The sequence below is a fragment of the Oncorhynchus clarkii genome, unplaced genomic scaffold (genome assembly GCF_045791955.1).
Source record: "Oncorhynchus clarkii lewisi isolate Uvic-CL-2024 unplaced genomic scaffold, UVic_Ocla_1.0 unplaced_contig_3779_pilon_pilon, whole genome shotgun sequence".
NCBI classification, from domain to species: domain Eukaryota; kingdom Metazoa; phylum Chordata; class Actinopteri; order Salmoniformes; family Salmonidae; genus Oncorhynchus; species Oncorhynchus clarkii.
Genome location: NW_027261031.1, coordinates 20859 through 42500, shown reverse-complemented (window position 1 = coordinate 42500; position 21642 = coordinate 20859). Strand labels below are relative to the sequence as shown.

At 43.7% G+C, this 21642-nt stretch overlaps 1 protein-coding gene across 1 annotated transcript in view; it reads left to right on the top strand.

The window, feature by feature from the left end:
- The window catches only part of LOC139403859 (cell migration-inducing and hyaluronan-binding protein-like), a gene marked incomplete at its 3' end in the record, with an annotated part of 146547 nt that overhangs the window by 104405 nt on the left and 20500 nt on the right, over positions 1-21642 (top strand). The window contains exons 12-14 of the mRNA XM_071147020.1: positions 8196-8365; positions 13301-13510; positions 15763-15968. Coding sequence (XP_071003121.1) covers positions 8196-8365; positions 13301-13510; positions 15763-15968 — 586 coding nt within the window. The remainder of the gene's footprint in view (positions 1-8195; positions 8366-13300; positions 13511-15762; positions 15969-21642) is intronic.

Sequence of the window (21642 nt, the reverse complement as noted above, 5' to 3'; positions counted from 1 at the left end):
AGGACGACTCATAATAATGGCTGGACCGGCGTAAATGGAATGGCATCAAAACACATGGAAACCATGGAAACCATGTATTTGATGTATTTGGACCATTGCACCTATTCTGCTCCAGCTATTACCACTAGCCTGTCCTCCCCAATTAAGGTGCCACCAACCTCCTGTGATACAGTTGTCTGTTAACCTTACCTGTGTTGATGTTACATGACATTATTTTTGGTCGCTGCCTTCATTCCTTTCAGCTCCCAGCCATTCTCTCTGGCTCTATCTCTGCTTTCTAAAAGTGACCACTGATTTATTGTGACATGCCCTCAATTGGCTGTGTGTGTGCGTGTGAGTGTGCGTGCGCGCGCGTGTGTGTGTGTGTGTGTGTGTGTGTGTGTGTGTGTGTGTGTGTGTGTGTGTGTGTGTGTGTGTGTGTGTGTGCGCGCGCGCGTGCGTGTGCGTGTGTGTGTATGCTTGCATGCTTTTTGTTAGTTTGACTATAAGAGCAGAGAGATAGTAGATCACTCTGAAGACTTCCACAGTAGATACATCAATGTTTAAAATTCCCTGAATAATGAGTTGTTTATCTAGGGGCTGCACCTCTGTTTTCTAGGCCTATTAATTAGGTGTGTGTGTGTTCAATCTATTTTAATGAAAGGTAGACTCTGGCTCATCACTAACCCCTTTCAACTTCGATCTACCTATTCATTTCATTTCTGTATTTATTCATTCCGCTCGTAGCCCTCCAGTGATGCACAATTAGAAGCTCTTGTTGTGGATGTCTAAAGAGTTAGGCAGAGGCTAGTCTACCCAAGGCTCTGATGAAGGCCATGACACCAAAACATAAGCCTGTTTGGATAAAGGTAGGCAGTCAGTTAATAAGTTATATACAGTGTGTCTGCTATTTCTGTCTTGCATGTGGGCGTGGCCAGTGCGTAGAGAGAGAGAGAGAGAGAGAGAGAGAGAGAGAGAGAGAGAGAGAGAGAGAGAGAGAGAGAGAGAGAGAGAGAGAGAGAGAGAGAGAGAGAGAGAGAGAGAGAGAGAGAGAGAGAGAGAGAGAGAGAGAGAGAGAGAGAGAGAGAGAGAGAGAGAGATTATTTTAATTGGAAAGTGTGTGTGTGTGTGGCTAATGATGCATTTTCAGGGACAGTTGATAATGTGTCTCTGCATGTGGTTCACAATAATATTAATGTGTATATCCAAATTAAATCTTTTGACCATGGTAATCTCAGACAGGCAGGCAGTTAGGCTGGCAGACACAGTTATACAAACAGTCACAGACAAATTTTCATTCCTAATAGGGTCACGGTATGTTCTCCAACTCTCTCCGTTCGTCAGTGGAGGATGCAGTTCGTCAGTGTTGTCAGGGGAGCGCCAGTAGCAGGGCAAAAGGTGGCCGTGATTCTTTCCAACGGCTCCCTCAAGGCAGACCATTTCAGAACCAACAGTACCCAGGTATCTACCTCTGCCTGTCTCCTCCGCATCATTAACATTTGGGAGAGATGGGGGCAGGAGCGGAGGAAAGAGAGAAAGAGGGTGGAGAGAAGGGGGGGCCGGGGGAGAGAGACAATGGGTGCGAGATTGCTGTCAGTCTTTATTGTACTGATGAGTAAATCCTGAGAAGTGATCCAGTCACTTTCTTTGTGCACAGAAAGGTTTTATCAGTAAAGGAGGGTTGAGATGCGTGGGTGACCAGCTGTGTCTCTGATTATTTTACTGTTATTTTTCATTTAATTCCCTTTCTTCTTCTTTTTCTTCAATAACTCTTTGGCATTTAATGACTGTAGTGTTTGTGTCTAGTGTGTGGGCGGGCAGTAGGAGCTGTTCTTTTCTTAGATTCCTCTCTTTTTGTTTTGTTATTTTTTCATGTTTTTCTCCTCTTAAGAAATCATGTAATATGATGCCATTAGTGAGGAGAGAAGACTGAACCTGGGGAAAGTGAATGTTCTGAACTCATGAATATTTCTTTAGTATCTACTTGGGTCATTAGATGTCACAGACAGTGGGCTGTTCTTGTCACAACCTCTCCTCTCACTCTCTAATTTCCTCTCTCCCTTTCTCTCCTCTCATCTCGTGATGTGTATATTCCTCTCCTCTCTCCATCCCCCTCTAATAGTTGTCATCTGTCATATATCTAGCTCCCCAGTAGCTGGACTGGCAGACTCATTCTGTGACCTTTAACACCCAACATCATCATCTTCCTCAACCTCCCTCCATTAAATCTCTTCCCATGTCTCACCCTTTCTCTCTGTGTGTTTGGTCTGCGGCCCTGCCAACTACAGAGTGGTTCTGGTGACAGCTGTGAGGTGTTGACATCTTCAGACTAAAGGGAGATGTCTGAAGAGACAGACAATCACATTCAAATACAGACAAATCCTTCACAGACCGATTCCTGTGTGAGTGAGTGACGACATTCTGTGACCAATGTGTTAAATTTAGGCACACAGAAACCACTGGGTTCAATCCCAGTGTGGGGCACTAGTTTTTAATGTTGTTTTTTGCCCCTAGTGGCCAGTTTTGATGCTGTCTCCCAACTTCTAGAGGACCTGCACAAATGTGGAATTTTGCTTGGAAGTGATTCCTCTACACACACACACACACACAAAAGCACGCACTCTAGTTTCTCTCCCTCCACTTTCAGCCTAAAAGGCCTTCTAAAATCACAGGGCAATTTTCTCCCACTAGTGTAAAATTGACTCTAAAGAACAACACTAAAACATTCTCTGGTTGCCTTCTGAGAGTGATGGTCTCACATCTTCCAGGCAAGTGCTTTTGTGTGTGTGTGTGTGTGTGTGTGTGTGTGTGTGTGTGTGTGTGTGTGTGTGTGTGTGTGTGTGTGTGTGTGTGTGTGTGTGTGTGTGTGTGTGTGTGTGTGTGTGTGTGTGTGTGTGTGTGTGCGCGTACATACAGTGTGTGTGTGTCAGGGAAGATTTAAATGTATCAGACATATGGATTGGGAGCATAACCCATTAGGGCTTCCACCCACGAAGCCAGCACCATCAATAGACGAAGGATGTTGACCAAATGAGCCACATTTACATGTCCTTAAAAACAGCCTAACTAATTACAAACAACTATTCCTTGTGTTTGGGTGTGTAGAATATGCTAAACTTTAAGCCTATTGCTTTATTGGTTTTTACTTTTCTAAAACAATAATTGTCCACCTCATGGTTCAGCAGTCAGGGCATTGGATGCATAGACCTATAGGTGTAGGTGTCCACTGTATGATAATAATATTAATATATACACTACCGTTCAAAAGTTTGGGGTCACTTAGAAATGTCCTTGTTTTTGAAATTAAAGCAATTTTTTGTTCCTTTAATATAACATCAAATTGATCAGAAATATAGTGTAGACATTGTTAATGTTTTAAATGACTTTTGTTGCTGGAAACGGCTGATTTTCAATGGAATATCTACATAGGTGTACAGAGGTCCATTATCAGCAACCATCACTCCTGTGTTCCAATGCCATGTTGTGTTAGCTAATACAAGTTTATCATTTAAAAGGCTAGTTGGTCATTAGAAAACCCTTTTGCAATTGTGTTAGCACTGCTAATAACTGTTGTCCTGATTAAAGAAGCAATAAAACTGGACTTCTTTAGACTAGCTGAGTATCTGGAGCATCAGCATTTGTGGGTTCGATTACAGTCTCAAAATTACTTCTGAAACTTGTCAGTCTATTCTTGTTCTGAGAAATGAAGGTTATTCCATGCGAGAAACTGCCAAGAAGCTGAAGATCTCGTATAACAACAGCGCAAACTGGATCTAATCAGAATACCTTTATTTAACTAGGCAAGTCAGTTAAGAACAAATTCTTATTTTCAATGATGGCCTAGGAACAGTGGGTTAACTGCCTTGTTCAGAGGTAGAACGACAGATTTTTACCTTGTCAGCTCAGGGATTTGATCTTGCAACCTGCCTCCCCATAGAAAGAGGAGTGGGAGGCCCCGGTGCACAACTGAGCAAGAGGACAAGCACATTAGAGTGTCTAGTTTGAGAAACAGACGCCTCAAAGGTCCTCAAGTGGCAGCTTCATTAAATAATACCTGCAAAACACCAGTCTCAATGTCAACAGTGAAGAGGTGACAGATAGTCCAGTGTCTGTGTTCTTTTGACCATCTTAATCTTTTCTTTTTATTGGCCAGTCTGAGATATGGCTTTATCTTTGCAACTTTGCCTAGAAGGCCAGCATCCTGGAGTCGCCTCTTCACTGTTGATGTTGAGACTGGTGTTTTGCGGGTACTATTTAATGATAGTACTATTTAGGAAGCTTAGGGCTAGCCCCAGAGATAGAGATATGCTTTAAGACAACGACATTAAGGTATTTATTCTTGTCAGTTAGCATACTGCATCTGCTATACAGATATTGGCATACAGAAGAAAGCTAATTCGTTAATTTTCGGAATATTTTGTATCAAGATCAGCATTATATTGTTATATTATAGTAGTAACTCTGGTAGGCCTGAATGTTCAATCAGAAAAATGTCTCAACAGAATTAAACAAAACATTGTTTGCATACTTATATTAATACATAGGTATAGAATAATAACTATAATATACAGTAATAATAATGATAAAACAAATTATTATAAATACACACAAAAATAAAAACATATTTAAAGGTCCAAAATGGCATCCTACCTGAATAGCCAGTTGCACAGTAGACTGCATTTGGCCGCTTCAACATCCATCTCATCTTAGTTCACTACAATATTCAAACTTGTCCATACAGAGGACATTTCCCTTGTAGCTGGGCTCCAGACTAACATGTTACCATGGTGACACTGGTGACACTAAGTTTTTCAGTTGGTGGCACAAGCCCATGATTTTGGTGGCACAATCAAAAACATTTGCGGCATTACGCAATAGAAACAAATTGCTGTAAAATTCACAGTGCTTTATTAAAAAGTGTGTTAGGCTACTGAGATGTTGTTGAAGAAATACTTTGTTTCGTCATATTTTCATGTTCTGATTCAAAATATTTGAATGACCAACCTAACCCAGTGATTGTCATGCATTTTGAGCTGACAATTATGATATTGTTATATTTTACTGTTAAAACAGTGCTCAGAATTTTCTGATTGTATTTCTTTCAATAGAGATTAATTTGCATCTTAATGTGCTCTAATATTATAGGCCAATTTATTGGGGCAAATTCACCACCTGAGTAAGTGTAAAAACAAAACCCAACTACTAGGTCACTATCTCTACAGATAATACCGACCGCTGCTATGACAGTACATTTAATATAAAAACAAAACCCAACTACTAGGTCACTATCTCTACAGATAATACCCACCGCTGCTATGACAGTACATTTAATATAAAAACAAAACCCAACTACTATGTCACTATCTCTACAGATAATACCGACCGCTGCTATGACAGTACATTTAATGTAAAAACAAAACCCAACTACTATGTCACTATCTCTACAGATAATACCCACCACTGCTATTACAGTACATTTAATGTAAAAACAAAACCCAACTACTATGTCACTATCTCTACAGATAATACCCACCACTAGTAACCATGTTTTAATCTAACAGTACTGTCATGTCTTTGGCATCATTAAACTGAAGACTGTTATTTTATCAAATTAATTCTCTGTAATTATTTTTACGTGATTAAACTAATCACGTAAATGTAATTAACTAGGAAGTCGGGGCACGAAGGAAAATATTCAGATTACAAAGTTATAATTTTCCTAATATAACTTTCAGATATTTTAATATCTGATCAATTAGTGTTCTAATTAATGAATTATTCTTTACCTCACGTTAGTCTCATTCCAAACGTCATAAATTGTTGGTTATCTGCACAAACCCAGTGTTCACTATGAATCATCCATACATCAATTGTCTCAATCATTTATTTATTAACTAACTAAATAATCACAGAAATGTATCAACAAACAAACAAAGTAGATATGGTTACAAGGAAATGATAGGGGATGTGCCCTAGTGGGCTTAACCGGTATGGTGGCTTGGTAGACAAAGGGACTGAGAAGGGCGCAAAAGACAAAAGACACTACACAGTTGATAATTATATTGATAGAAATACTAATCCTTTGCACATGAACGCTCACTCATTCAGGAATAATTGCAATCAATATATATATATTTACGCTCAGTGTGTTGTCGTGATCTCTGTTGGAATCGTCCTTCTTTCTGTTGGAAGTTCATCCGCCCATCTTTCGTGGTTAGAATGGGTACTTCAGAGTCCCATTCAGAAATGTTGTTATAGACTAGATGTTTTGGCGGTTGTCGGCCTTCGCATTCAATGGTATAGAATTCCTAGCTGCAGACTAGTAATTAGTATCAAAGATTTGCTCTTATTCTGAAGGTATCGATAGTCTCAGAGTTTCAACAACCATTACAACCTTAGCTTATACTCAGATTTATGGTCTCTACTCAACCCTTAGCCCTCTAGGTAATCAAGGTAAGCTTGGATCAAACCATATCTCCCTCTGTGATCGAGGTACTGGTCTAAAGGGAAATTCCCAAGGAGGGGGTTGTAGCCAGAACAGTAGAAAAGGGCTGTCCCATGACACCAGATCAATGTCTGTGCTCATGGGGCGTGCCTTTGACTTAGTTAAACTCCAAAGGAAATTGGGGTTTCCTAAACAGTTTATAATCACATCACATAATTTTACAAATAGTTTCATTTTTACTCATTCATTTTATACAACAATAAGATGCAAGTCGCACAACTGAGACTCTTGTATAAACAGAGTTATGGTAATGTGGCTGTATTGTCTCTCATGAGTTTCACAAACATTAAATGAAATGGACTGGTCGTAGCTGGATTCTCCCCCGACTGTGTACATATTCTCCAAAACATGGACATTGTTCAGTTCTCAAGTTCTATGATGGAGAAGAGGTTCCTTTGTTCTCCTTTGAAACCTTCTCTCTCTACAATCTGGCCATGAGGACAGAGACTCCTCTAGGAATGTATGACCTGTGATAACAGAGCCTGGGTGTATGGGGAAGAGAGAGAGGTGGTGCGAGAGAGAGGGGGATGGTGCAGAGAGAGGGGGATGGTACTCGCTTTCCCCAAAGAGGGCCACGTCATGACCGTACATTTCATGTAAAAACAAAACCCAACTGCTAGGTCACTATCTCTACAGATAATACCCACTGCTGCTATTACAGTACATTTAATGTAAAAACAAAACCCAACTACTAGGTCACTATCTCTACAGATAATACCCACCACTGCTATTACAGTACATTTAATGTAAAAACAAAACCCAACTACTATGTCACTATCTCTACAGATAATACCCACCACTGCTATTACAGTACATTTCATGTAAAAACAAAACCCAACTACTATGTCACTATCTCTACAGATAATACCCACCACTGCTATTACAGTACATTTAATGTAAAAACAAACATCTATGCTCTTGCAATGGTCAATCCACATTTAGTGTGCTCCATATCTCACAGCCATATTGAATGTCTTGTTTGTAGAATAGTTGCTTTTGCTCTCGAATAAATAAAAAGTATATCTACAGAAAGCTGAGAACATCCTCTCTCCACCTTTGACAACAGGATAGCTGTGTTTTCCCCACAATTGGATTTAAAAGTGTTATACATAACTTTTCTTTCTCCTGGAGCATTTTTCCCTCTGAAAAGGAGAGAGAGAGTGCCTCGCTCAACATAGCAGCAGGCCCCATCGAAACAGGGGCAGGTAGGCAGACACTTTCATTACAGGAATCATGAGGATAATGTAATTTAGTGTTTCACCAAATCATGGTTTCACCCTCATAAAAACGAAGACGTTTTGAGTGAGGTAAAGTAATGTGCAGCTCGCACAGATGAGACCAATACATGTTTTAACTCGCCCAGCGAGACTAAATGGTGGCAGTCTGGCACCCCGCCATGTAGGCTTTTCACTACTCTCTAATTTTCATTTTACTTTGATGAAAAAAGGCTCCATCTTCACAATCAACAGTATCTTAGGCCAAGGCTCCTCTCTCACTCTCCTCAGCAGCAGACCAGCCCCGGACAATTTGGCTGACTCCAATTTTATCGGCTTTTCATTTATTTTATCGGCCAAAAGACGGAAATTACCTGCTAACGGAAACCCTGGTGTGTGTGTGTGTGTGTGTGTGTACACATGTGCATTCGTATGTCTATGTGTGTTGCCAGATGTGTTCTAACTCTTTATGTGTGTGCGTGCGTGTGTGTGTGTAGGTAAGCCAGTGTTCCTCCACATGGGTGAGGAGGTGGATGGGGTGGACATGAGGGCAGAGGTCGGCCTGCTGAGTCGCAACATCCTGGTGCGCGGCGAGATGGAACCTGGTTGCTACGGCAACGAGGCCTGCAAGTTCTTCGCCTTTGACACTTTTGGAGGACACGTGAAGGTAATTTAATTAACATGTCGTTAATTGTTCGAATCTACCCCTCCAATCTATCTATTTATCTACACCTTTACTTTATTCATCCGTCCACCCATTCATCCTCTCTTCATCCTTCCATAAACCCCTACATCTTCTCTTCATCCTTCCATAAACCCCTACATCTTCTCTTCATCCTTCCATAAACCCCTACATCTTCTCTTCATCCTTCCATAAACCCCTACATCTTCTCTTCATCCTTCCATAAACCCCTACATCTTCTCTTCATCCTTCCATAAACCCCTACATCTTCTCTTCATCCTTCCATAAACCCCTACATCTTCTCTTCATCCTTCCATAAACCCCTACATCTTCTCTTCATCCTTCCATAAGCCCCTACATCTTCTCTTCATCCTTCCATAAACCCCTACATCTTCTCTTCATCCTTCCATAAACCCCTACATCTTCTCTTCATCCTTCCATAAACCCCTACATCTTCTCTTCATCCTTCCATAAACCCCTACATCTTCTCTTCATCCTTCCATAAACCCCTACATCTTCTCTTCATCCTTCCATAAGCCCCTACATCTTCTCTTCATCCTTCCATAAGCCCCCACATCTTCTCTTCATCCTTCCATAAACCCCTACATCCTTGCTTCATCCTTCCATAAACCCCTACATCCTTGCTTCATCCTTCCATAAACCCCTACATCTCTTCATCCTTCCATAAACCCCTACATCTTCTCTTCATCCTTCCATAAACCCCTACATCTTCTCTTCATCCTTCCATAAACCCCTACATCTTCTCTTCATCCTTCCATAAACCCCTACATCCTCTCTTTGTCCTTCCATCTACTTTCATCTTTTATTTATCCTTCCACTGATCCAAACTTGTAGATATTGTGTGTAGGGCTTAACTTCCTTAACCTTTTACAGCGGTGGGCTAAATCAAGGTCACACAGAGTGTTTCTTGGTAGTCTTAAACAATTCTACTTTGAAACAAAGTATACACCTCACACACATGGTTATGGGATAAAAAAAGAAGACACCTGTACCATGTCAGATATACAGTTGAAATGTGTTAAATGTTGAGTTTGCATCCCAATATTACACTTCAAATGCATTACAGACGACTGAAATATAACAAAACCGTTTGACATAGAAACACCGGATTTTTGGTGGGTTTTTGAAATAATGTTTATTAGTTATGAATAATATTCGTAACCTTCCACCCATGAGGCCTCAAGGTCATTGAAAGGGCTACAGTCTGTGAGGTTACCAGAGTTTTGCAGCCCTGATCATGTCTTTCTGGTCTGTTTATTCAGTACCTTGAGGCCTTCACCAGAAGAAATGGGCTATTGTTTTGGGCTATACTGTCCAGTTAACATAAAGGTTACATTAAGAAACTGAGCTCATCTATTGTCCTTACAGGTTAGGTGAGGGTAAGGGAAACGTTTCTAGAGTTTAGTTATAATCAGATGTTTAGTTAGAAAGTACAACCCTTCCGTCCCCGTCTAGCATGGCTAGACGCCCAGAGTCTGGGGAGCACAGTTAGGACAGAGAGGGCTGAGACTGTCACACACGCCAGCCAACTAGATTATTACAGTAATGATCTGGTTTGGGTCATGACTGTCGTCAGATGACATATGGTGACGCAATCTGTCAATGACATCTGTAATATCATCGTTAAGACAGTGGTATGTCGGCTGTCATTAGGCCAGTGTGATTCTATGACAGATAGACAGGCAGACACACACACACACACACACACACACACACACACACACACACACACACACACACACACACACACACACACACACACACACAGCACCATAACAGCTATGGATAATATCAATGCCAAATACCAACCCTGATTTAAGCAAGCAGGCAGGCTAAGGTTTGCACAAATAAACAATTGTCACTTTGCTGACAGGGAGTGTCACATTGGGAGAGTTTCTTGTATTATGTTGTTTGCCATTACTGTAATTAGGTTTGGCAGAACATTTCCAATGAGTGAAAGTTTCTTGGAAGCTCTTTTGATTGAGTTCCGTCTAAATGAAGGCACATTTTATTTACAGCACAGGAACAAAGTGTGAAGCGCAACGTAGGAAGGAGATAGACAGACAGACAGACACACACACACACACACACACACACACACACACACACACACACTGGCATAGTCTTTAGAATGAGTTGGACTGCATCCTGTTCAATAGACAGCTGTTTATTGAAGCTGTCAGTCATAGGACCTGGGCTGTGTCCCAAATGCCACCCTATAATAGTGCAGTACTTTTGACCAGGAAATGCAGGGCTCTCATTTGGGACGCAACCCAGGAGAAGATCCACAGCTAGTATGGAATGGAGCCACGTCCATCTCCACTGCCTGCAAATTCTTCCCATTACATTCTAGTCAACCACATTTTAATGAAGAATTCTGGAAACGATTTGATTAGTCTCTCATGCATGGAAACTCTCGCTATCTTTTTATCTGTCTCCTACTCAATCTCTTACACTTTCACTGCTTCTTTCACATTCAAATTCTCCTGTCTCACTCTCTAGCGGTCTCACTCTCTAGAGGTCTCACTCTCTGGCGGTCTCACTCTCTAGCGGTCTCACCATATCGGTTTCACTCTCTAGCGGTCTCACCATATCGGTCTCACTCTCTAGCGGTCTCACTCTCTAGCGGTCTCACACTCTAGCGGTCTCACCATATCGGTCTCACTCTCTAGCTGTCTCACTCTCTAGCGGTCTCACTCTCTGGCGGTCTCACTCTCTAGCGGTCTCACCATATCGGTCTCACTCTCTAGCGGTCTCACTCTCTAGCGGTCTCACTCTCTAGCGGTCTCACTCTCTAGCGGTCTCACCATATCGGTCTCATTCTCTAGCGGTCTCACTCTCTAGCGGTCTCACTCTCTAGCGGTCTCACTCTCTAGCGGTCTCACCATATCGGTCTCACTCTCTAGCGGTCTCACTCTCTAGCGGTCTCACTCTCTAGCGGTCTCACCATATCGGTCTCACTCTCTAGTGGTCTCACCCTCTAGCGGTCTCACTCTCTAGCGGTCTCACTCTCTAGCAGTCTCACTCTCTAGCGGTCTCACCATATCGGTCTCACTCTCTAGCGGTCTCACTCTCTAGCGGTCTCACCATATCGGTCTCACTCTCTAGCGGTCTCACCATATCGGTCTCACTCTGTAGCGGTCTCACTCTCTAGCGGTCTCACTCTCTAGCGGTATCACTCTCTAACGGTCTCACTCTCTAGCGGTCTCACTCTCTAAATCAAATCAAATCAAATTTATTTATATAGCCCTTTGTACATCAGCTGATATCTCAAGGTGCTGTACAGAAACCCAGCCTAAAACCCCAAACAGCAAGCAATGCAGGTGTAGAAGCACAGTGGCTAGGAAAAACTTCCTAGAAAAGCCAAAACCTAGGAAGAAACCTAGAGAGGAACCAGGCTATGTGGGGTGGCCAGTCCTCTTCTGGCTGTGCCGGGTGGAGATTATAACAGAACATAGCCAAGATGTTCAAATGTTCATAAATGACCAGCATGGTCAAATAATAATAAGGCAGAACAGTTGAAACTGGAGCAGCAGCACGGCCAGGTGGACTGGGGACAGCAAGGAGTCATCATGTCAGGTAGTCCTGAGGCATGGTCCTAGGGCTCAGGTCCTCCGAGAGAGAGAAAGAAAGAGAGAAAGAGAGAATTAGAGAGAGCACACTTAAATTCACACAGGACACCGAATAGGACAGGAGAAGTACTCCAGATATAACAAACTGACCCTAGCCCCCCGACACATAAACTACTGCAGCATAAATACTGGAGGCTGAGACAGGAGGTGTCAGGAGACACTGTGGCCCCATCCGAGGACACCCCCGGACAGGGCCAAACAGGAAGGATATAACCCCACCCACTTTGCCAAAGCACAGCCCCCACACCACTAGAGGGATATCTTCAACCACCAACTTACCATCCTGAGACAAGGCCGAGTATATTCCACAAAGATCTCCGCCACGGCACAACCTAAACACTTTCACTGTTTCTTTCACATTCAAATTCTCGTGTCTCACTCTCTAGCGGTCTCACTCTCTGGCTGGCACACTCTCTGGCGGTCTCACTCTCTAGTGGTCTCACTCTCTAGTGGTCTCACTCTAACGGTCTCACTCTAGCGGTCTCACTCTCTGGCGGTCTCACTCTAGTGGTCTCACTCTCTAGTGGTCTCACTCTAACGGTCTCACTCTCTAGCGGTCTCACTCTCTGGCGGTCTCACTCTCTGGCGGTCTCACTCTCTAGTGGTCTCACTCTCTAGTGGTCTCACTCTCTAGCGGTCTCACTCTAGCGGTCTCACTCTCTAGCGGTCTCACTCTCTAGCGGTCTCACTCTCTGGCTGGCACACTCTCTGGCAGTCTCACTCTCTAGTGGTCTCACTCTCTAGTGGTCTCACTCTAACGGTCTCACTCTAGCGGTCTCACTCTCTAGCGGTCTCACTCTCTGGCGGTCTCACTCTAGTGGTCTCACTCTCTAGTGGCCTCACTCTAACGGTCTCACTCTCTAGCGGTCTCACTCTCTGGCGGTCTCACTCTCTGGCGGTCTCACTCTCTAGTGGTCTCACTCTCTAGTAGTCTCACTCTAACGGTCTCACTCTCTGGCGGTCTCACTCTCTAGTGGTCTCACTCTCTAGTGGTCTCACTCTCTAGTGGTCTCACTCTAACGATCTCACTCTCTAGAAGTCTCACTCTCTGGCGGTCTCACTCTCTGGCGGTCTCACTCTCTAGTGGTCTCACTCTCTAGTGGTCTCACTCTCTGGCGGTCTCACTCTCTGGCGGTCTCACTCTCTAGTGGTCTCACTCTCTAGTGGTCTCACTCTAACGATCTCACTCTCTAGCAGTCTCACTCTCTGGCGGTCTCACTTTCTAACTGTCTCAATCTCCCCCTCTCCCCACATATCTCCCTCCCAGGTGGAGCGTGGCTTTAAGTCTGTGCATGTGTCCGGTGTAGAGCTGCAGCACATGGGACAACAGTCTATGGGTCACTACCCTGTCCACTTCCATATGAACGGAGACGTGGACCAGAAGGGAGGCTACGATCCCCCCACCTCCGTCAGCGATCTGTCCATCCACCACACCTTCTCCCGCTGTGTCACTGTGCACGGCTCTAACGGCCTACTGGTGAGTTATATGCATGCACACACTTGGACATTTGGTTCCATACATTTGAGTGTATAAAAGTGCTGCTGGTCGGCCATTCAGTTGTCACGACGACACCCGCCTTCGCCCAGCCTCTCCACCGTGTGTGTGTGTGTGTGTGTGTGTGTGTGGTTAAAGAGGTCTTCTGTTAGATCAACTGTCTTACCCCAGCAGAACCCCAAATATAAGCTCTATACCAAACAAGTGGCAGGGTGACAGCTGTTTTTCGGATCCCAGGTGTAAAGTCATTGAACTGAACCAGTAGGGTTAGCACATTCACAGAAAGATTTTCCAACCTCACTTGACAGGTTTCTTCCGTTCACGGAGGCACATAAAAAGTACAGTCAAACACATCCATTTTATTAGCGTTACTCTCTAAGGGCTGTAGCTGAGTTGTTGAGAGACGTTATAACCCTCCACATCTTGGGTTGAAAAATTCTGCTAACTTTCCCCAAATTCCCAGGTTTTTCAGAAATCTTGATTCCGGGAATCTTTGAACCAGGACTTCTAGAAAACCTGGTAATTTTGGGAAAGTTGCTGGAATTTTGTAACCTTATCCAGGTTGAGCTACAAGGGTTTCAGGAAACTTACCTGTGGTGTCATTTCACTGTCTTTGCTAAAAATCCGAGCCACCTACGGAATTCTAATGATGATAATAACCATATTCATGATTATGCATGTTGCTAATTACTGTTGTGAACCCAGGGACATGATTAACTGTGGACGTTACAGGGTCACAGACAGAGCAAATAAATAGAATTACGCACAAAAGAAGATAATTGCTTCTAGCTAGAATTCTATGAGAACAGTCTGTCGGAGACTAAGGTGGGATTGTGTGTGTGTGTGTGTGTGTGTGTGTGTGTGTGTGTGTGTGTGTGTGTGTGTGTGTGGGCTCATGCAAGCTCATCTTCGCCCAACCTCGTGCACGTGCGTATGTGTTGGAGGGTTGTTAAAGGTGTCCTGTTGTGTTGCCACGGCAATCAGAGAATCTATCCGTTGCCATAACGAGGAGATGTGCTGTTGCTACCCAACATGGCGTATCTAAACCAAGGCTCCTGAAAATTGGGTACAAACTGGATAGAACACAACTGTGTCCTGTCACTCTTCAGGCGTTAGAAGGAAATGGAAGATAGATGGTGAGATACTGAATTCTCTGAGATGTTATCTCTCTGCTTCGGCTTTGGCCCAATTAGTACCCTATTCTATTCCCTACATAGTGGAATAGGGGCCCTGGTCCCTATGGGCCCTGGTTAAAAATAATGCACTAGATAGAGAATAGGGTCCCATTTGAGACTCAGGCCCTGGTCTCCTCAGGCCCAGGTCTCCTCAGGCCCAGGTCTCCTCAGGCCCTGGTCTCCTTTCCTTCATCAGATGTCAGAATATCTCCATAGACATGAAGACGGGGGTTAGCACCACATGATTTAGCTCAGCAGGCTAATACAGTCTTTAGTTTGGTGAACTGTTCTCAAATGAGGAGACTTCCAGGAACCAATCACAAAGAAGAGGTGAGATAAGCTAGCTAGCTAGTGTGGCAGGCAGAGTAATATCTTTCTTTAAATGGTGTAGCTCAGTGGAATGATGTGTTTCACACCATCTGCTGAGATTGGGTTTTTAGCCCAGTGCAGATGACAGAGAAGAGACATAGAAGGAAAACCACTTCCTTCAGACATGCATCTGTGCCATTCAAAATAAATGTGTGCATGGTTTGTCAGGGTTGGGGTTATTCCTGTCAATTCAGAAAGTAGGACTAAACCAAATTCCAATTCCAAATGTTCCTCATTGAAAAGCATTGAAGGTATTGGAATTGGAAATTCTGCGTACTCCTTGAATTGACTGGAATTTAAATGGAATTGACCCCAACCCTGGTGTTTCTCTCTCTCTCTCACTCTCTCTCACCCCCCTCTCTCTCCCCCACTCACTCTCTCTCTCCCTCACTCACTCTCTCTCTCCCTCCCCCTCTCTCTCTCCCTTCCTCTCCCTCCCGCTCTCTCTCTCTCCTCCTCTCTCTCTCTCTCCCCCTCTCTCTCTCCCTCCCCCCTCTCTCTCCCTCCCCCCTCTCTCTGTCCCTCCCTCTCTCTCTCTCCCCCCTCTCCCTCCCCCCTATCTCTCTCTCTCCCCCCTCACTTTCTCTATCCCTCCTCTCTGTCCCTCCCACCTCTCTCTCTCCCCCCCTCCCCCCCCCCCCCCCTCTCTCGCTCCCCTCTCTCTCCCTCCCCCTCTCTCTGTCTTACCAGGTAAAGGACGTGGTGGGCTATGATGCTCTGGGACATTGTTTCTTCACTGAGGACGGTCCTGAGGAGAGGAACACTTTTGACCACTGCCTGGGGCTGATGATCAGAGCTGGTACCCTGCTGCCCTCCGACAGGGACAGCAAGATGTGTCGCGATATCACACAGGGAGCCTTCCCCGGATATGTGGCCAACCCACGACAAGACTGCAGGTAGAGGAGATCAATAGAAGTGTCCCCTAGGTTCAGATCTAGGATCAGTTTCCCTTCACGCAATCCAAACCTTAAATATTAGTGGGGAAGATGCAAAACTGACCCAAGATCAGCGTCTAGGGCTGACTTCACATCTACATATATAGATAAACGCATATGTAAGAGGGATATATACAGTCAGCAACAGGTAGATAGATACATGTACACACACACTTATCTCTTTAGCATGTCTGCTGCGTATAAATAGAGTCCTCTGAACTGATATGTCTGTCCCCGTGGTAACCTGCTATCTCTGGTGTTAGAGAGACAGAGTATGATTAATGCATAAGAGACACGCTCAGCCAGAAGATACATCACTGCAATAAGACTGAGCTTTACCCTATCTTACCTTAAATCACACACACACGCACACACACGCACATACACACACACACACACACACACACACACACACACACACACACACACACACACACACACACACACACACACACACACACACACACACACACACACACACACACTGCTTATTACCGACTGATGTTCTCTATTCCCTTTGCAAAACCAATTAGGTTGTGATTCTAAGGCTAGAGGTTTGGCTAAAAGTCTGGATCCTACATTCATTTGAGTGTTAAAATCGACAACTAGAGTTTTATCTAGTTGTCGGTTACTAGGGCTGCATCCCAAATGGCATCCTATTCCCTACACAGTGCTGTCGTGTCTGTGTTGTTTAAAGAGTTACTCTTTCCCGAATTTAACTCTCTTCATATATTTTCATATCTTATCGATTACAGTCACTTATTCATCTATTACCTCATCAGTCATATTCCGAATGTCGCAAACTCTTGGATATCTGCACGAACGCTAGCATAAATTATGAATCAGCGATATACCAATTGGCTTTATTACTTATTTACTAAGTAACTAAATAATCACACAGAAGTACATAAACACACAGGATAGGTTATACATTGGTTGCTAACATGATAGAATGAAAAGTCCCTAGTGGACTAAACCGATATGACGGCTTGTTACACCAAATGAAAAGGGAGGGGCATGTGAGAAAGAGCGGGAGAAAAGACAAAGGACTCTACTATCGTACACACAGCTGGTAACTAGGCTCATGGAAATGCTAGTACTTTGCACATGAACAGCCGCTCATTCGAAAAGAGGTTGCATTTGACATATTTACGAGTGTATACCTTTGTTGTCTCTCTGTTGAAATCGCCGGTCCCTCTGCTGGAGAGTCAGTCGACAGAAAGTCTCTGGTTTGTCCACCAGAGATCAAAGTCTTTCGTAGTTGTAGCTTGTTCCCTTTGTTCTCGAAGTGTCTGTTAAAATGGATACGTCAGGCGTACATAGGAAATGTTCTCCAGAATGGATCTTTCAGAGTACCACCCATTGGTTCTCGGTTGCATTTACCAGACTAAAGTACCTAAAGAGCTGCAGAATGAATGTTCCTGTGTAGTCTTTAGTTTTGTAGAGATGTTCTTCTTCTCTGTTGAGGTTTCAGAGGTCTAGCCATTACCTCCCTCTCAGCTCACATTGTTGGTCTCGTTGGCCTAATGTGCATTTTGTCAGAAGTGGGTTTTATACACTCTGGAAAAGGGGGGCGTTCCATGACGCCGTTGTAATGTCTGCTCACGTGGGTGTGACTTCATATGAAAAAAAATGATCCTATTACATCTTCCCACAGATAGTTTCATATTTAATCATATACGTTCCCCCACATTTGGATGTGACCCTGACAACTGGGAAATATACACATTCAGAGATACACTTATGTTGTTATACTGTCTTTAGTTACGTCACAAATTATTAACAAATTCTACAGGATTGTTCTTTAAACACCCACGGACCATTCCAAATGTTTGGGATATAGAAATACTGTTTAATTATTCAGCCTTTTAGTGTTATCGTACTGCAACGTCCCTCTCTGTGGTAACAAAGGGATTTAACTCAAGTTTCTGAGAGTAGGGAGAGAGAGTTTTCCTGCAGGTATTTATGACCATCATAAAACTGTAGAGAGAGGGGGGGGGCACCTATGATCCTCCCCCCAAGGGCATGCCATGACAGTGCAGTAGTTTTGACCATGGTCCTAAGAGTCCTGCAGGGTCAAAAGTAGTGCACTATATAGGAGCTTGGTCAAAAGTAGTGGATTATGTAGTGAATAGGGTGCCATATGGGACACAGTCCAGGAATTTGCCTTACATTACATTTCATTGAAAAAAATTTAAGATCTAGACACCTCACTGATAAGCAGACCGGTGGAGACATTAATACTGCAAAGCCATGAGAGAAGGTCACGTTAGAGTATGTGTGTGTAACAGTATAAGTTTAGACCGTCCCCTCGCCCATACCCGGGCGCGAACTAGGGACCTTCTGCACACATCAACAACTGACACCCACGAAGCATCGTTACCCATCGCTCCACAAAAGCCGCGGCCCTTGCAGAGCAAGGGGAACTACTACTTCAAGGTCTCAGAGCAAGTGACGTCACCGATTGAAACGCTATTTAGCGCACACCGCTAACTAAGCTAGCTGTTTCACATCCGTTACATGTGCCTTGCCTCTCCTCTCCCCACCTTTCCATTCCACCCTCTCCTCTCCTCTCCTCTCCTCTCCTCTCCTCTGTTCGTCATTACCATACTCCTAAGGAACAGCCTCCATAGGAATTCATGGGAATTTACACTATTTCAATGTTATGCTTCAAGGACAATGAAAAATAAAACGTATGTATCATCCAAAAGCTGTAGTTGTTGAAATGAAAACATGTTGATCACCTCTCTACACTACAAAGCAACAATAATGTACAACTAGAGAAGTTCATCCATAATAATATGTTTTCAGTATTGCTGACCGATTTAAGATCAATCTGATGTAAAGTAAAGCCGGTAAAAATGAATTGCAATGACTCTTAGTACAATAAACCTAGGAAGTGGTTCAGTCATACTATAAAAAACACTGGGTTGACTGGTGGCCTATTTGTATACGTCATATCATGTTGCACTAGGCTGGCTGCTAACGTTAACTACATTCACTGTCAATGCACAATATTTCTTATTTCTTCAACAGTTGTGACTATTAGAAAATCCAGAAGAACAGCAGTTAAATTGCACACATGAACCACCACTTCATCCATGCTTAATAACATCCACAATGGATTATCGTTTTGTAATATATTTACATGCATTGCTATGGTTACACAGTACCAAAATCTGAGCAGTTTGTCTCTCAAAATAGACCAAAAAGTATATGTTCTACTCTAATAATTTCAATACTTCCATATGAAATGTCGTCCCTCATCCCTTTAATCAGCGCTTGCTGCATACATATGTTTCACATCGTGCCATTGTTGACAAGTTGGGTATTTTAATGTGGGGATCTAGTTTTTCCCTGATTCACTTCCATTAATCAAAGCTTTGAAAGGAGGAGTTTAATAATGGAGGCTCTTATTGGCCAAGACACAGCGTCAGCTACCCAGGGTTTATATACATCATTGAATGTCACCTACCAAAAAGTATTACTTTTCCTCAGTAAAGTTTTGCAGATTTGTTGCTTCCCCCATATCTCCTCCCCCTCCCTCTCTTTCTATCTATTCTCTTTTAACACACATCTTCTCACACAGACACAGTACTATCTCCCTCTCTCCACCTTCTCTATTTCCCGACTACTGTCTTCACTCTCTCTTCCCTTCCCTTCTCTCCTCTCCCCTCTCTATCGCCAGACTCCTCCTCTCCTCTCCTCTCCTCTCCTCTCCTCTCCTCTCCTCTCCTCTCCTCTCCTCTCCTCTCCTCTCCTCTCCTCTCCTCTCCTCCCCCTTCTCATAGCACAGAGGGAGTATTAACTTAAAATGCTGAGAGGAATAAAGCAACAAATGACTGTAGAGAATATCTACTAAATAACAGTTACAGAGTAGTCTATGCATTCACACACACACACACACACACACACACACACACACACACACACACACACACACACACACACACACACACACACACACACACACACACACACACAAGCACTCAGATGAACATTTTATTTTAAAAGGCACATAACACCTGCACTTAATGCCTGTAAAAAGAGAGAGAGAGGGAGGAAGGAGAGAGATGCTAGAGAGAGAGAGAGGGTGAGAGACAGAAAGGAGAGATGCGAGAGAAAGAAAGAGATGGAGGTGAGAGAGAGAGAGATGGAGGTGAGAGAGAGACATGTTGGTAGTTATTGCTAACACTGCTGGGACAATTCTCACTCATTACCCAGAGCTGCTTATACCACACACACACACACACACACACACACACACACACACACACACACACACACACACGCACATACACACACACACACACTACCGTCTGAAAGAGTGTATTGTGTACTCTGCAGTGCATATGCCTGTTGTCCGAACCTCTGGCAGTCTCTATGGGGGTGACACAGGGTTCAATTCTCGGGCCGACTCTTTTCACTGTATACATCAATGATGTCGCTCTTGCTTGGTGATTCTTTGATCAAATCAAATTTGTTTATATAGCCCTTCGTACATCAGCTGATATCTCAAAGTGCTGTACAAGCAAGCAAAGCACAGTGGCTAGGAAAAACTCCATAGAAAGGCCAAAACCTAGGAAGAAACCTAGAGAGGAACCAGGCTATGAGGGGTGGCCAGTCCTCTTCTGGCTGTGCCGTGTGCAGATTATAACAGAACATGGCCAAGATGCTCAAATGTTCATAAATGACCAGCATGGTCAAATAATAATAATCACAGTAGTTGTTCGAGGGTGCAGCAAGTTAGCACCTCAGGAGTAAATGTCAGTTGGCTTTTCATAGCCGATCATTAAGAGTATCTCTACCGCTCCTGCTGTCTCTAGAGAGTTGAAAACAGCAGGTCTGGGACAGGTCGCACGTCCAGTGAACAGGTCACGATTCCATAGCCGCAGGCAGAACAGTTGAAACTGGAGCAGCAGCACGGCCAGGTGGACTGGGGACAGCAAGGAGTCATCATGCCAGGTAGTCCTGAGGCATGGTCCTAGGGCTCAGGTCCTCCGAGAGAGAGAAAGAAAGAGAGAGAGAGAATTAGAGAGAGCATACTTAAATTCACACAGGACACTGGATAAGACAGGAGAAGTACTCCAGATATAACAAACTGACCCTAGCCCCCCGACACATAAACTACTGCAGCAGTGTCTTTGATCCACCTCTATGCAGACGACACCATTCTGTATACATCTGGCCCTTCTTTGGACACTGTTTACACACCTCTAAACGAGCTTCAACGCCATACAACACTCCTTCCGTGGCCCCCAACTGCTCTTAAATGCTAGAAGAACTAAATGCATGCTCTTCAACCGATCCCTGCCCGCACCCGCATCACTACTCTGGACGGTTCTGACTTAGAATATGTGGACAACTACAAATACCTAGGTGTCTGGTTAGAATGTAAACTCACCTTCCAGACTCACATTAAGCATCTCCAATCCAAAATGAAATCTAGAATCAGCTTTCTAATTCGCAACAAAGCCTCCTACTTGCACATAAACATAAACATCTGCACATTTATCACTCCAGTGTTAATGCCAAATTGTAATTATTTCGCCTCCATGGCCTATTTATTGCCTTACCTCCCTACTCTTCTACATTTGCAAACACTGTACATATATTTTTTCTATTGTGTTATTGA